Below are 14,784 nucleotides of genomic sequence, written 5' to 3' on the forward strand. Positions count from 1 at the left end.
AATCTTTTTAATCTAATTGGAGATAATTTGTTTTATCGAAATTTTCTATTGTGTGCAGCAATTTTTACTAGAATAAAATGATATTTAACTTTTGTTTTCATCAGTGAACCTTTTCAAAACAAATCGGTGGTTGGTTACGCAGGCTATCAAAACAAACGTTTGGTAGTGTGTGTGAGCTCCGTGTGAAAGGAATGTCATACTAAAAATAGACCCCAATGGTTGGACAACAATCAGTCAGAATGGTTCAAATTCGGATTAAAAATTTCGACAGCTGAAGAGAAGGTTCACTGATCAACCAATCAACCCCAAATGACCAAATTCCCTACTTTGCCCCCAAAACCATCCGAAACCCAGGTCGCCGAATGCGTCAACATCATGAACAACATGCTGGAACTGCTGTTCCACAGTGTCGAGGACATCGGTCCGATCGACAACGACGTGCGGGAGATCATGCAGATCTTGCTGCGAACCGTCATCCAGAGTTCGATCGCGATGGACCGGGACAACCCGCTGGTGGGTAACCTGGTGGCGATCATGCTGGGAATCTTCCGGAGCATGAACGCCGGCCATTACAGGGCGTACGTGCAGAGCTTCCTCACCAGTTACGATCTGTTGGACTTTTTGACGGAGATTCTGCTGGTGTTCAAGGAGCTGGTTTCGAAGCCGGTCTTTCCAGCGGATTGGTTGGACATGATCATGCACCAGAACACGGTAATCCTCGAGAGTCTGAGGCACTTTGCCGGGATCATTATGGAGTGGTTCTTCTCTCCGTTCGAGAAGCAAGTTTGGTCCAACTACTTCCAGTGCTCGATCACGTTCCTAACGCAGCCGGCGCTGCAGCTGAATCTGTTCAGCAAGACAAAGCAGTCGATGATCTTGAGCAGCTACCGGGATATCCGACGGGAGACGGCGTTTGAGATCCGGAAGATGTGGTTCAACCTCGGAGAGCACAAGATCATGTTTGTGCCGCAGCTGGTTGGTCCAATTCTGGAGATGAGCATGATTCCGGAAGTAGAACTGCGCAAGGCAACGGTTCCGATCTTCTTCGACATGATGCAATGCGAGTACTACAGCTCAAAGTACGTGATGGAGAGCTACGGAGATACCAAGAGGAACACGAGCCACATCAAGGGAAACTTTAACGACTTTGAGAAGGAGATCATCGAGAAGCTCGATCACTACATCGAGGGTGGGTACGGTGATTCCGAGTACAGGGAACTGTTCTACGACATCATGTACGAATCGTGCAGTAACCACAGCACGTTGAGGGTACCTGGTATCCAGTGCGTTGACGTCTTGACGAAGTTGATGGACAAGCTGCTGGAGTACCGGTGTCTGATCCACGACGAGAGTCGCGAGAACCGCATGGCTTGCACGGTCAGCTTGCTGCAGTTCTACTCGGAGGTGAACCGCAAGGAGATGTACATCCGCTACGTGAACAAGCTGTGCGATCTGCACATGGACTTTGACAACTTCACGGAAGCGGCGTATACACTGAAGTTGCACAGCAACGAGCTGTACTGGGACGACACGCCGCTGTCGCCACTACTCAAGTCTAGTCGACATCTGTCCTGCAGTACGCATTGGGCACTCAAGGAGAAGCTCTACCGGGACATAATCGACCTGTTCGATCGCGGTAAGATGTGGGAATCGGCGATCGACATGTGCAAGGAGCTGTCACAGCAGTACGAGAACGAAATCTACGACTATCTGGGGTTGGCGGAACTCTACAAGAAGATGTCACAGTTCTACGAGAAGATTCTGAGAGAGAAGCGGTACGAGTCGAACTACTACCGAGTGGCATTCTATGGGTATGGATTCCCACAGTTCCTACGGAACCAGGAGTTCGTGTACCGAGGCAACGAATACGAGGACGCTGGATCGTTCAACACGCGGATCCTGAGTCAACATCCGAGGGCGGAGCTGGTGCCGACGTTGAACCCGGGACCGGAGATCCGACAGAGCGATGGTCAGTACATCCAGATCGTTAAGGTGGACCCCGTCAGTAGGGATATCCGGATCGGCAAAGACAGAAAGAACATCGCGGCGAACATTGTCAAGTTCTACCAGTCAAACATCGTGAGCGAGTTCCAGTTTTCACGGCCGATCCGGGATTCCTGCGGCTCTGGAGATGACATCGCGAACACCTCGTACGAGAGGACGATGCTGAGGACGACGGACGCACTGCCGGGTATTCTGCGATGGTTCCCGGTCAAGTCTTCCGAGACTGTCATGGTGAGATGTTCTTAACACGATGAAGAATTGTTTGATGATCTTGATTTTTCCGGCAGATCTCTCCCATCGAAATGGCCATCGAAACAGTAGAGGCCAAGAACCGAGCGATCCGGGAGCTGGTGCTGGAGCACCAGACCGATCCGAACATTCCGATCCACTCGTTGAGTGCGGTCATCAACGGCGTGGTGGACGCCGCCGTCAACGGAGGCATTCCGATATACGAGGAAGCATTCCTGACGCCGGAATATCTGCTCAAGTGCCCGAATGATGACCATTTGGTAGCGCGGTTGAAGGACCTGATCGCGTCCCAGATCCCGCTGCTCGAGGTGGCCATCCTGGTGCACAAAATGAAGACCCCAGCTAGTTTGCTTCCCTTTCACGATCGACTGGAGAAGTGCTTCGCAGGAATCCAGTCCAGCGTTGAAGCCAAGTACGGTAAGCGGACGACCGACCTCAAGATCGACCGTGACAACGAGGTCACCTTGAGAAGACAGATCTCGGCACTGCCCCAAGTCAGTATCGACTCCAGCCGGTTATCGGAGACCAGCATCGGATCTTCAGAGTAAGTGACCTTCTAACAACCTTGTTGACCTCTACTAAAATCCTCATTTTTTGACATTTACAGTAGCGGCATCTCGAAGAGCCACAACAGTCGACCAACGACGACCAGCTCCGGCGGCTTCAAGTCGACGTTCACCAACTTTGCAACGAACTTCAACACTTCCAATCTAACGAGGTAAGCTGGCAACACTGCCGTCATCCGCTACCTCCCCTGGGACTAATCCTCGCCAAAACCCTGCCCAAAAACTGCCAACCTTAATTTTGTTTTGTGTATTTCTCCCCTCCAACTCCCCCTCAATTTCGAAACCGTAACCCCAATCCTTCAAAACTCCCACGCCAGTGACTTTTTCGAGTTTGACCGGCTCAGTCTGTCCAGCGTCAAGCTCGGGACCAACTCCGGCAAGCTGATCTCCAACATCTCGACCAAGATTGGCAGCAAAATTCGACAGTGTGTATTCCCGTCTAGAATAGTGTTTTGACGTTTTCCGTCCGCTAGTCCGACATAAAATTGATTTGACTTTTTTTGTTTTCCCTCTTTTTATCGCTTTTCGCTTGCGCGATTTTTTCCGCGCATTTTTTTGGATTGAAAAAAAAAAATACGCCGAAATAATCGTGGCCCACTTAGATCGCTGCAAGTTTTAGAGCTGTGAGCGTGCAACGTCGCATAAAAAAAACAGTAAAAGATGGAAAATGTGGGAGCTGCGCGCTTTTGAAATTTGGACTAAATTGGCAAGACTTGTGTGCGTGACACTGAAACAAAATCGAAAAAAAATTGGTTGGTTATGCCGTGTTTGTTTGACATTTCGTGTGATTTTTTTACGGGGTTAAGCCACTGTTTTGTACAATACACAAACGTGGCTTGTGATACATTTTTAAACACTCACTATCGGCAAAATGGCGGATAAAAATCTAATCAAAAGAATTCTGCCAACATGAAGCAATACACACAAAGAAACAATATGACAGCAAGACGTCAGTGTTTCACCAATACCAAAAATAACAATCAAGTCACAACAGAAAATCAAAATCTAACCTCAAAATTCAAACTGCTTATCTCTTTCTCTCCCTCTCTCTCATTCGTACTCACCGCTTACGCTCGGGATAAGACTCGATCTGTCATCGCACTCTTTCCTCAACTCGAACGGGAAGATGATGTCGCAACATATTTTCTCGTTCCTGCAGCATTAGACGCATCAAAAAGGCACACATACACGAGCGCTCATCTGTGTTTGTGTGAACCGTTCTTCCGCGGCGTTTCGTTTGTTTTGTGTTTTTGTTACCATTGTTCTCCTCTTAGCGGTAGGGCTGTGCCCGTTTTTGACACTTGACAATTGGGTTCCTTTCAAGGTTTTTCTTTTTGCGTTTTGTTACTCTTGGTTACCACCGTGTACCTATTGTTGTTTATTTGTTTACATTTGTGTTTCTTTGTTTCGTTTCCCGTTCCGGTTGTCTTGATTTCGCGCAGAACATCCCTTGGAAGCTCACCGAGTTCGAAGAACAAGAAAGACAAAACGCTGACGAAGCGGCGATCGAGTCGAAAGGTGAGGTTATGTCGCACAAGGTGACACTGAAAAAAAAGTCTAATCATGCTTTTGTTTGCTTTTGACAGATGGACCGCGAGTCGTTGACGCTGCCGGTGTCGAACAGCCTGTTCTACACGTCCCCGATCACGACGGCCAGCGAGGTTGGCAGTATTAGCAGCTGCAGCGATCGGGACAGTGCCATTTCGCAGGGTAACGTGGCCGGCGGGTACACTCCGGCGGCCTGCTCGACCCCGACCGGAAGCCTGAGCGGAGCGAGCTCGCTGGCCGTGGTGGAGCTAACAGAGGAGGTAAGATTTTTTTTTGTTTTTTTTTGTTTACAGCGGTACGGGTTATTTTTATTGTTGTGATACGAAAAATTTTGTTCACCGCACGACTAATCGACCACCGAGTCCAATCTTGTAGTACAGGGTCTTTCGCCGGCGGCGTTTGCTGTCCGCGTCGACCATCGCAAGTCTTGAGTACACCTTCTTGGGGGTCGCCGTCTTGGGTTCATGGATTCGGAAGCACTTCCAGAGGCCGTACCGCAGTTCAAGGGCATCGAAGAACAGTATCTGCTCGTCCCAGGTGATGTGATGGTCCGCGTAGTGGTAGATCTCCTTCAGGGGTGGGTTCAGATGGGGAGCATGGTCGAAGCGCAGGTTCAGTATGGTGTTGATGTACTCGGTTAGGGATGGTCCCCGGTGGATCCAGTTGATCAGGGTCATGACGCTGATGATGGTGGCGTGGATCCGGTTGGTGTGACGAGGATCCAGGTTTTCGTCGGTAGCGTCAAGTAGACGACGTTGCACTCCGAGGAGTAGACAGGTCGTGGAGCAGGCAGTGAAGCCGCTTGGAACTTCCACCAGAACCATACAGAGGACGTTGTAGACGATCTCCAGGTTGATCCGGCGCGATCCGTGCAGGTCAATTGCGGTCGTTACAGACGATTCAAACTCTCTGCGTTGGTTTTCGAAGATTTGTCGCCGCGCCGAACTGTACTGATTGATGTCGATGTCGTAGTAGGTGTCCTCGTGGAAGATCTTTGGAGTGCTAAACTCCCGGAAGTTGCTGTCGCGATCCAGCAGTTTCGCGAAGATCCGACAGGCAAGCATGCTTTTGGAGTGCGATTCCGAGCGAATGTAGTGCATCAGATACTCAAGCATGTACGTTTCTTCGCTGGTGGGAGTTGGTCCAAGGGTCAGCGAAGCGGCCGCGTACTCCACCGTCGTTCCAAATTCCAGCATGTCCTCGTCGGTCAGCTTGGTGTCGAACGTCAACGGAAGCATCACCGTGAGCAGACACATGAGCTCACGCGTGGCAAGAACCTTGATCATGTTGCGCAAGCAGATCTCGAATCCCCGCCGAAGTTCGTAGATTTGGTTCTTGGTTTCGCCGATAATGGCGCTGCTGTGGTAGAACCGTAACAGCTTTGACATGTTCCAGTAGTCGATGGTGCTCCAGTGTTCCGGTTGGATGATGTTCTGCAGCACGATTACGGTATGACGAGCCTGCATGATATCGTTCCGTTCCAGCAGTTTCTCGACGTAGTCGATCATCTTACGGAGCAACAGGGAAGCGGGGCTCTTGCACTCCAGCACCATCATCAGGATCTCGACGCAGATGAACTCGACCTTCCAGAGGTTCTCCCGCTGTAGAAAGCTCAAAATGGTATCGATCACCAGGTCCTGCATCTCCGGTATCAACAGGTGAATCAGATCTTGAAAATATTTCTTAGCGCTCGAAAAGGGTTGCGGCTTGAACCGTTCCATAAAGGTTCGCCGAAGTTTCAGGTGAGCGACATACGTTTGGACCAGGATCAGCGAACACTCCAGAATCATCTGCTTCTCGGGAATGTACTGAAGAAAATCACGATCCGTGTTCTTGACGATACGTTTGAGGATCTATTTCATGATATGTTAGACAAAAGTGACAGCTGGAGTTACCTAACCTAACCTTCAAAGAGTTCTCTCCCTGAATGTTCGTAGATCGGATCGTGGCATCCAGGTAGATTGCGGTGCTTTGCTTCAACTGCTGGGCATCGTACCGGGCCCGGGAAACCGACTGCTTCCGCCGTGACTTGGTTAATCTTCTCATAAGTGAGGTCAACCCAGTCGCCATCTTAAAAGTCAACTGTCAACCCAACAAAACTCAACGCCTACCCTTCCCTTTTCAGCTCCACCCCAAGCGACCCCTCCGCTCGGAGGTGGAAAAGGAGAAACGCCTCTCGCGGCCACCGAGCGTCGTGACGCCAACGCTGAGCGTCAAAACGCTGACCGGAGCGGACACCAACTCGATCGGTTCCGCCGACGGCAGCAGCAACCGCAACTCGATCATCACGAACGACTCGACGACGTCGGAGGAGGACCTGGTGCCGCCGCCGCTTCCGGTCAAGACGGCCACCTCGCGGGACAGCGACTACAGCAATCTGCCGCTGAACGACAGCGCTCTGCACCGGAGGTTGACCGGTCCCGGAAGTCACTACGTGACGTTTAAGCCACTTCCGCCGGTTCCGACCAATAACAACAATAGCGTGGTGATCAATTCGGCCTATGACGTGGTCGAAACGCGGAACAATAGCGTGATTGTGATCGGGCCAGCCGGTTCGTACGATGACCGGAAGCGGCCGCCGACGCCGCCGCCGAAACCGGCTAGGAATTCCAAGGTATGAACAAAAAGGGTGGGAATCAAAGCAAGCGTGTGTGTGTCAGTACAAAACTGAAGCTATCCCTCTGAGTCGAGGGGTACTTTGAGTGATGATTTTTTCTTTTTCGATAGAAAGGGTGGGATTTGAAACGAGGTGAGTGTAGAAAGGTGGGAACGTGTGTTAGGTAGGATTGCGAGTAGTTAGCAAAATTTTCACTGTACTGACGCAATAAGAGAGATTGTAAATGTTTATTCCAAATTTCAAAGCGGTTTGCGTTCCGTAATGAATCTATTGCAATTGGGTTGAAAATCAAATCAAAATCGCAGAGCCATTTATTTTGTTTTATGTTTTCGTCTCGCCAGCGAGACATTCCTGTGTATTATTAATATTGTTTTAAGCAAAAGAAACAATTTCTTCGATTGATGAAACTACCAAAGACAAGTTATAGGGGCGTATAGTGCAGACTATATTTTTCCATCGGACAGAGAGTTTAACAACGTAGGATAAAATAAAATGTTTAGGCTAATGTTTACTGTGAACAATAACCCTGCAACAAGAGCTTGTGTCAAATTTAGGAAATACTACTTAGGTCCAGTTTTGGAGCGTTTATTTATGAAGTAATATTTTTTCCCATGATAGACATTTGTTGCACTCTTTTATTCTAGAACAAAGAAACTTTTCCCACAAGTAAACCATTCACCGATACTATTAGGGAAAGCAGATTTTCCTCGATTCATCATTCGCGCAATATTATTTTCTATTGTTTAAGAAAGTAAAAACTGCACAAACTGTAACACCCAAAACAAAACGTAACTGTTGATTATACGTACTGGGCTCTTCCTGGCGCAGATTTCAAGTTCAAACGGCGATTGTCATCATTTTGAAAGAAATTCCCTGATTATGTCTTTTAGTTAAAATTTTGCTTTATATTTGTTTTAAATGGTTTTGTTCTTTTTTAAAATAACTTTGTTTAGATCAGGTAATAATACAAACTTATAAATACACTTTTTACTTAAATCTACTAAGTAGTGCTAACAGATAACTTTGTAAATATAGATGGTTTTTGTCATGCTCTCCCTAATCGCTATCCACGCTGCTTTGGCTGTTGGGAAACCCGAACGAAGCTGGAAACCAAAAAAAAAAAAATCACAAATTATTACTCCGAATCCCACTCAGTTGCGTCATCCTCGAGCTTACATTTGTTCCGCCGAATGTCGTGAACGTACTGCATCAGCTGGTTGCGCTCGGAGTCCACCGAAGACCGCACGATGGCGGTCGATACCTGGCCGATTGCGTTTTCCAGCATCCGTTTGGCCATCCGCCGGTTCGGAAGGGTAACCTGCACTACGACCGGGTCGATCTCGCACCGCCGTGGACCTCCGAACTCGTCCTTGACCTGGACGAGCGAGCTCTGACGCATGAGTTTCTTTCCCTTCTTGACCTCATACGGGCGCTCGGCTTTCCGTTTCCGGCTCGTCGCTTCCTCCTTCACGGCGTTCTCCTCGTTTAGCTTGTCACGCTTGATGTTGGTGCAGATTTTGATTTGGAACATCTGACGTCCGAGAATCCGGCCAGTTTGATCTTCCAGTGTGAAAACCAGCGCAGTGGCACGGCGATTGATGTTCCGGCACGAGTTCTGGCAGACAAACTCCAGCGTGATGCCGGCACGATTTGTGTGTTCCATCGGGACCAGAATGGCAAGCCGTTCCTCGAACACCTTTCCGTCTTTGGTACCAACGTAGCTGACTTGTTCGTTTTTGCAACGTATTACGTGCATTTTAATGTCGTCAGGGATATCCTGGTTATCGCTGCACCGATGATTGTCGCACCGCGACACCGGGTGATGTTGATCCTCTGGCGAAGAGCAAACCACCATGGCTCGGACCACCGTCGTAACTTCCGGAGACGCCATCAGCTGCACGTTGAACGTGCAGGTATTGCCCATTTTCACAAACAGCTTCTGCAGCTTGTCCGAGTACATCCAGCTCGTTTTGTCACTAGCGTCACTCGGTAGATTCACCCGGAAGTTGATCCACGGCTGCACCATGACCTCCAGCGATGGAAATTGCTTCAAGTGATGCAACGTAGTGGACGTTGGTGGATCAATGTGTGACGCGTACACGTCCAGCTCAACTGATTCACCTGGAGCTAGATTCTCGAAGCCTTTAAGCGAGCTGGCCAGCTCTATCTCTTGCGAAGCTCCAGCAAAATCCTCCAACTTCAATATTCGATTTGCGTCATCCGCGTAGGTCTGACTGTTGAACAGCTGCATGGTCTGGCTGTCCAAGTCCTTCAGCTCACCGTACTGCGGTTGCTGGAAGGGGAGTTCCGTTAGCTTTGGTTGAGAAATCTGGAACGCTAAACCTACCGATCCGTCCGGGAACATCTCCTCGTCGCTATTGACCCTAAAGTTTAGAAAAAAAACATCATAAATTAGCATCTGCAGAAACACTAAATTTCAACTTAAAACTCACTCCTCCTCATAAGCGACGTTCAAATCCTGAGAATCTACCATTTTTCCGCAAAATCCCTTCAAAATCGCCAAAAAGGTTCGTCGTCACTGCCGCCGTCGCCTGCTGCAAGAAGAAACAAACAAAAGTGACATTAAAGTATGACGCAATACACATCGCGCGTCGCGAGCCTCCTACGATCCGGCAATGTATCAAAACAAACCGCTGCATTGCAACTGTGTGACAGCGGGGTGAAGTTTTAAAGCGCGATGTTCCCTCTTTTCGAAGCAAAACATGTTTGAACACGAATGAAGCAGGCCTCTCGCGGCTGATTTTTGTTTGGGTTTGGAGTTTTGGAAAGAGGGGGCTTTTTTAGCGTGGCGGAACAAAGTCGCCGGCTGATTACGGGTAGAATGTTGTTTTTTTTTTATCATTCTAGCCTTAATAAACCTTAGGTATAGCGAGTTATTAAATGAATTTGTGAATTTCATGCAAACAGCTATGAACATACTGCTTTTAAGTTTTTCGTGCGATGGAATTTGAAGTTTAAATTTTTGAAGTTTGCACTAATGAGTCATCACCCGGTGAAAATTTAAAAGACCATACACTGTTCTAATCGAAATAGCCGTACTTCCAGTACGTATTGTAAAACTGACGATAGTCATTGAGATAATGATGATTTTAAACGTTTGCTGTTCTCCCGGAACATTCGGAATCCTATCAAAACTTTGGCATATTTTTTTTTAAATTTTGTTTAGCCTATCTTCACTTACTAGTTTGCGTTGAATTCGGATGCTGAACCTTTTCAACCACAATACAGTACTATTCACAACTACACTTTTTAAACACCGATTTCCGACAATAACTTCTTCCCTGGACGCACAAACAAGCGGCTGCCTCCAACGCTTCCAAGTGAGCAAAATGGCGCCCGGTAAAGTATTTCACCACTCGGCTCGGCCAGACTGCACAAATCGACGGACGACGGGCGACTGACGTAGCGAGCCGATGACAGGTGGGCTCAAGTGTTTGGTTTGCGATGTTTTCGGTGTAGTGTTGCCAGATTGAGGCGGGACTGCGTGAATGAATTTCGGGCGAAACTTTTGACAGTAGGGCTGGGGTGGATTTTGCTGTCGTGGGATTGGTTTGTTTGTGTGTGTGTGATGTTTGTCAGGATTTCGGAGCCGGTTTGGTTCACTAGAAGGTTAGATTGTACTAGTGAAAGACTGAATTTTATTTTGTACTGCCGTGTGAAAGCATGTGTTTAAAGAAGCAACAGTTTGCAGATTGAGTTAACTGTCAGAGTTTTAAAGGGTAAGTCAAATGCCCCGTTTTTTTCATTAAATTATTTTTATATGGTCCTTTTCGGTACTGGGACCTGGTTAGGGCCGAGTCTGCTTTTTGTAATTAAAAGAAGTAATAACAGTGGATCTTGTGGTCAAATGCCCCGTTGAATGCTAGATTTTTGCCTTCACTGATTTTTTTTTCTGTAAAATAGAATCGTCAATCCTGTTTTTATTAGTGTTCAAAAATATATAAATCGTGAATCATTTGTAAAAAAATCAAAACTTCAATTGCATGAAAAGGAAAATTTGTTATGGATGCGAATGCATGAATCTTTTCTGCACCATATTGATGAAAATATGTGACAACGCGTTTAAACACGTTGAATCAGTGTGAATGTGTTGAGCATGAATGAATGAATTGTAGAAAAAGGAATGAATGGATAAATGATTGAATGAATGGTTGTAATTGGGACTACAGTTTTGTAATTGAACATTTCGGAGCGATTTCAAAAGACTCGTTAAAAATGTAAACTCACATTAAGCTATTCGACATTGTTGATTTAGATATTAATAAAGTGGAATAAAGATGAAGATTTTCTCTTCACCTTTCCTTTATTCCACTACGATCTAAATCAACAATGATCGAGGACAGTGTGAGATTTGCGTAAGTTTTCATTGTCTACATCAATACCTTGAAATGTGGTAATGACGCTCTTAAAAAAAACGGCTGAATAACCCAGTCAGTTTAATTCGAATTCTGAAACAAAATTCTATTCGAATCATAAAAGGAATCCTATCCAGCATTCGAATTCAACTAACTGGGAAGTACTATAACTCTTAGTTTGGAATTTGAAACCACGAAAAACAAACGTGAATGTGACTTCAGTTCGACGATTACTAACCGATTTCAGTTGCTTTTTTCAGGATTATATAACTAGCCAATTGATTTAATTTAGCTGGGATTTGAAAGTTCCAACGAGCTTTTTTTTACAGGGTGCTGGTTTTGAATTGGGTCCTAAAATGGAGCTTAGATTGCTGATATTATTGTTTACAGCGATAAAGCTTATTTTTCTGAGTACAATGACTCTTTGTACGACCACAAAGAGTTGAAAATGGATTTTTAAATCAATTTTGAAAAATTAACCTCGCGGTCCTTCTTGACAGAAAAGCTCCTACTTGACAGCTCGTTCCAAGGGGACCATAGTTGATCCATTGAAAAAATGTTGTCTAGTCAAAAAAAAATTTTGCATTAAAATGAAAAAAAGTGATCAGAAATGGTTTTTAATCGTGTTTTTTACCGTTGTACATAAAAATTGACATAGGGCTTTAGTACCCAATTAGGTATTCAACAAATAACTGACCATCTTAGCAGCTTAATCAAGATTGGCAAAAGCATTCTTTAAAAAGTATGCATGATTTTCTTGTCAAAATAACTTATAATGAATTTGCAGGCCAAGGATTGATACCTAAGAGCATGCAATGGCACTGACCTTATTGCCTGCTCTTCGGTTGACGTCCACGTAAGGAACATCCTGGAAGGAGCGTAACTAACTACATCCGTAGTTCTGTTAGATCATCCGAATTATCTTGATCAGAACAGTATAGCTCTGGTTCCTTGCGAGTGTCCTATTTTCTTACCTCCACGTTGGCTTGGTTTTCATGATGACCTAGCTGGTGGCCTGTGGAAACGGATCGTAAACCTTTGACCACCGCGGGTCAGAGTCGAGACGGCTAAAAGAAAGGGGCGCAACAATGTGGGAAAGGGAAGTAATTTGTGATTGTAGACGGTATTGTTTTGATTCGCAGTATGTTGAGTCAACTGCTGTGGATGTACCTGAAACATCGCACAATGGGGTTTCTCTTCTCTTCATTCTCAGTTACCACCTATCTCCTACTTTTATTTTGCTCTTCTGATTCCCAATTCTTCACTGATTCTTCTATTTAATATCCAACATTTGATTTTAATTTTACTAACTTTTGATTCTCTTATCTCTCAAAGCTTTTCCACTCTTTTCTATCAATTGATGCTGCTGTAACAAACTTAGTTTTGTTTTTTATATACTTTTTTCCTTAATGTACTAGTAATATCAAGTCTATTTATCATTCGCCTAATCTTTTTTGATTTTATTGCGAATTTATTTATTTGAATAATTCTTTATCTGTCCTATAAATTATCATTACTATAATCTAAGCTTGTTTTGTATCTCTATTTATTAACTTTTGTCTAATTTTACATCTAATACATCTAGCTTCTCATTTTTATTCTTCAAAATACGCTCATCATTCTCTTACTATTGACGCTCATCATTCTCTTACTATTGATACTTGATTTTTATAAAATAAATTCTCTTTTACTGTCAATTGTTTTCAATCTTCACCCTTTTTTCAAACAAGTGAGGTTTGAGCCCTTACTCAATTTATGGAATGGTTAAAGCGGTTAAAGGATTAACACAAATATTATTATTGTATTTTTGGTAAACTTTTACAACATGCTTAGGACCAAAAATTGTAACAAAACACCGCGACAAAAGACATAGCAACAGATAAACAGACTCAACAATAGGGAAGATTTCAGGAGAAAACAAAACACAGTAAATAACAATAAGTTTTTGAATTCAAACTAAAATAAAACAGTTTTTGCTTTAATGAAAGTTGATAGGCACACTATAAATGGTTAGGCGCTTATACTTACATCAAACCCTACTTAATGTACCACCCCGGCCGAGTTAAAATGCGTAACCGGAAAAGAAGGTGTGCATGCCTGGCACGAACACTCAAAGCGTGTTCTAGCGTGCTGCTCGTACTGACTCAGAGCAAGGGTGAGATGTAGGTGTAAGGGCAGTGCGTGTTCGTCGGGAACCTAGTGCATAAGATCGGTCAAGGCCCGTTCTTACACTGAAAAAAAAATTGCGAATTGCGAAAATAACTTATAATGAATTTGACGGTTCCTTGGATTAGCCATGGGTAATTTCACAGTGTAATAAACAGGGCCGCTACCACCACGCGGCGCCACCGTTTTGAAGGAAAAAATGATACAGGTTTTTCAGACGAGTTTCAATCCCGTGAGCGTTTTCAACTGAAATCGAGTGATAAATAGCTCAATAAGAAGTGAGCGAGCAAGTTTCTATCAAAAGTTTAGCAAAATTAGTTGTTTTAATAGTGAAAATCAGCAAATTGGATGGAGTTAGGAGCGAGAGCTTAACTTGCCAAACATACGAGAATTTCCCCAAGTATGTTTTCGGGTTCGTCACTGTCAAGTTCACTGTGCTTTCATTGAGTTCTCCAACCAAAAACATAAATCTGGGAATAAATCTGAAACTAACTTCAGGCTTATTTCTGGAGTTTTTTTTTAAAGTTCCAATAAACCAAATTTCCAGTTTTTGCTTTTTGGGGGTTTTTGAAAACGCCTTAAGTAGGGGTATTTAAAAACACCCAAAAAGCAAAAACTGAAAATTTGGTTTATTGGACCTTTAAAAAAAATCCAGATTTTATCATTGCATAAGGCAGGGGTGATGTTTTATGGTCCGCGGACCCATTTTGAAAGGTAATGTAAAGTGGTTCTTGATCAGGGGGACAAGAAAAAAATTAGATTTTGGAAAGTTTTAAGAGATAGATCCGAGTTAATTTTGACGAGTTATTAGGGCATCTGCAGCGCTGGGGTGCAAAAAAATAAAAAAGTTTAAACATTGAATTTACGAGCCATGGTTTCAATATTTGAATGAACAAAGTATTTAAAAATGCATTTTACACCTGCCCAGTTGTTTTGCAATCATTAGTTTCCAAAATCCCTAAGTATTGACGAAAATTTATTTTTTTGCAAAAAATATTTTTTTTTGCGGTGCTGTACATTGGAATTTTATAAAAATTCAAAAAACTTTCAATCCAGCCCAAACATGCTTAATACGATTATAAATGCAGGAAAATGCGTTTTAGATTGTTTTAAGTTGATTTGACCTCTATTTTCATTAAAATTTTGAAGATTTCTTTAAAAAACGGCCATATTGATTTTTTTTTATTTTTTTATAAAGAAAATAACAAAAAAATGAAGAAATTACTTTTAAATAAAAATAAAACCAGAATTCAAAAGG

General features: G+C 44.4%; 2 protein-coding genes across 7 annotated transcripts in view; one reads left to right on the forward strand and one right to left on the reverse strand.

Annotated features, from left to right (window-relative positions):
• The window catches only part of LOC6033953 (dedicator of cytokinesis protein 1), a 30,011-nt gene extending 22,185 nt beyond the window's left edge, over window positions 1–7,826 (forward strand). For 3 of the 5 annotated variants that reach the window (XM_038248665.1, XM_038248666.1, XM_038248668.1), the window contains 7 exons: window positions 355–2,235; window positions 2,292–2,797; window positions 2,861–2,971; window positions 3,137–3,244; window positions 4,262–4,337; window positions 4,406–4,627; window positions 6,493–7,826. In XM_038248665.1, the coding sequence (XP_038104593.1) occupies window positions 355–2,235; window positions 2,292–2,797; window positions 2,861–2,971; window positions 3,137–3,244; window positions 4,262–4,337; window positions 4,406–4,627; window positions 6,493–6,987 (3,399 nt within the window). In that variant the 3' untranslated portion in view covers window positions 6,988–7,826. Of the gene's footprint in view, window positions 1–354; window positions 2,236–2,291; window positions 2,798–2,860; window positions 2,972–3,136; window positions 3,245–3,902; window positions 4,338–4,405; window positions 4,628–6,492 lie in introns of those variants that run through there. The other 2 variants (XM_038248667.1, XM_038248669.1) reach the window with 2 other exon arrangements.
• A 40-nt stretch (window positions 7,827–7,866) lies between these two features.
• On the reverse strand, window positions 7,867–10,422 carry LOC6033952 (cellular tumor antigen p53). 2 transcript variants are annotated; one of them, XM_038248672.1, is made up of 5 exons: window positions 10,187–10,422; window positions 9,438–9,536; window positions 9,332–9,368; window positions 8,161–9,277; window positions 7,867–8,087 (listed from the first exon to the last, which is right to left on the reverse strand). In XM_038248672.1, the coding sequence occupies exons 2-5, from the start codon at window positions 9,476–9,478 to the stop codon at window positions 8,041–8,043; spliced, it is 1,242 nt and encodes a 413-aa protein (XP_038104600.1). In that variant the 5' UTR covers window positions 9,479–9,536; window positions 10,187–10,422; the 3' UTR covers window positions 7,867–8,040. The 2 variants fall into 2 exon arrangements, with proteins under 2 accessions (XP_038104600.1, XP_038104598.1); XM_038248670.1 differs by having other exon boundaries at window positions 9,438–9,539.
• Window positions 10,423–14,784: the final 4,362 nt, after the last annotated feature.

The sequence above is a fragment of the Culex quinquefasciatus genome, chromosome 1, assembly GCF_015732765.1.
Source record: "Culex quinquefasciatus strain JHB chromosome 1, VPISU_Cqui_1.0_pri_paternal, whole genome shotgun sequence".
NCBI lineage: Eukaryota > Metazoa > Arthropoda > Insecta > Diptera > Culicidae > Culex > Culex quinquefasciatus.

Coding starts and splice junctions, on each gene's coding strand:
- LOC6033952 (XM_038248672.1), bottom strand. CDS start 9,478: ATGGTAGATTCTCAGGATTTGAACGTCGCTTATGAGGAGGA. Junction 9,369..9,437: donor AACGTCGCTTATGAGGAGGA/GTGAGTTTTAAG, acceptor TCTAAACTTTAG/GGTCAATAGCGACGAGGAGA. Junction 9,278..9,331: donor AGATGTTCCCGGACGGATCG/GTAGGTTTAGCG, acceptor CTCCCCTTCCAG/CAACCGCAGTACGGTGAGCT.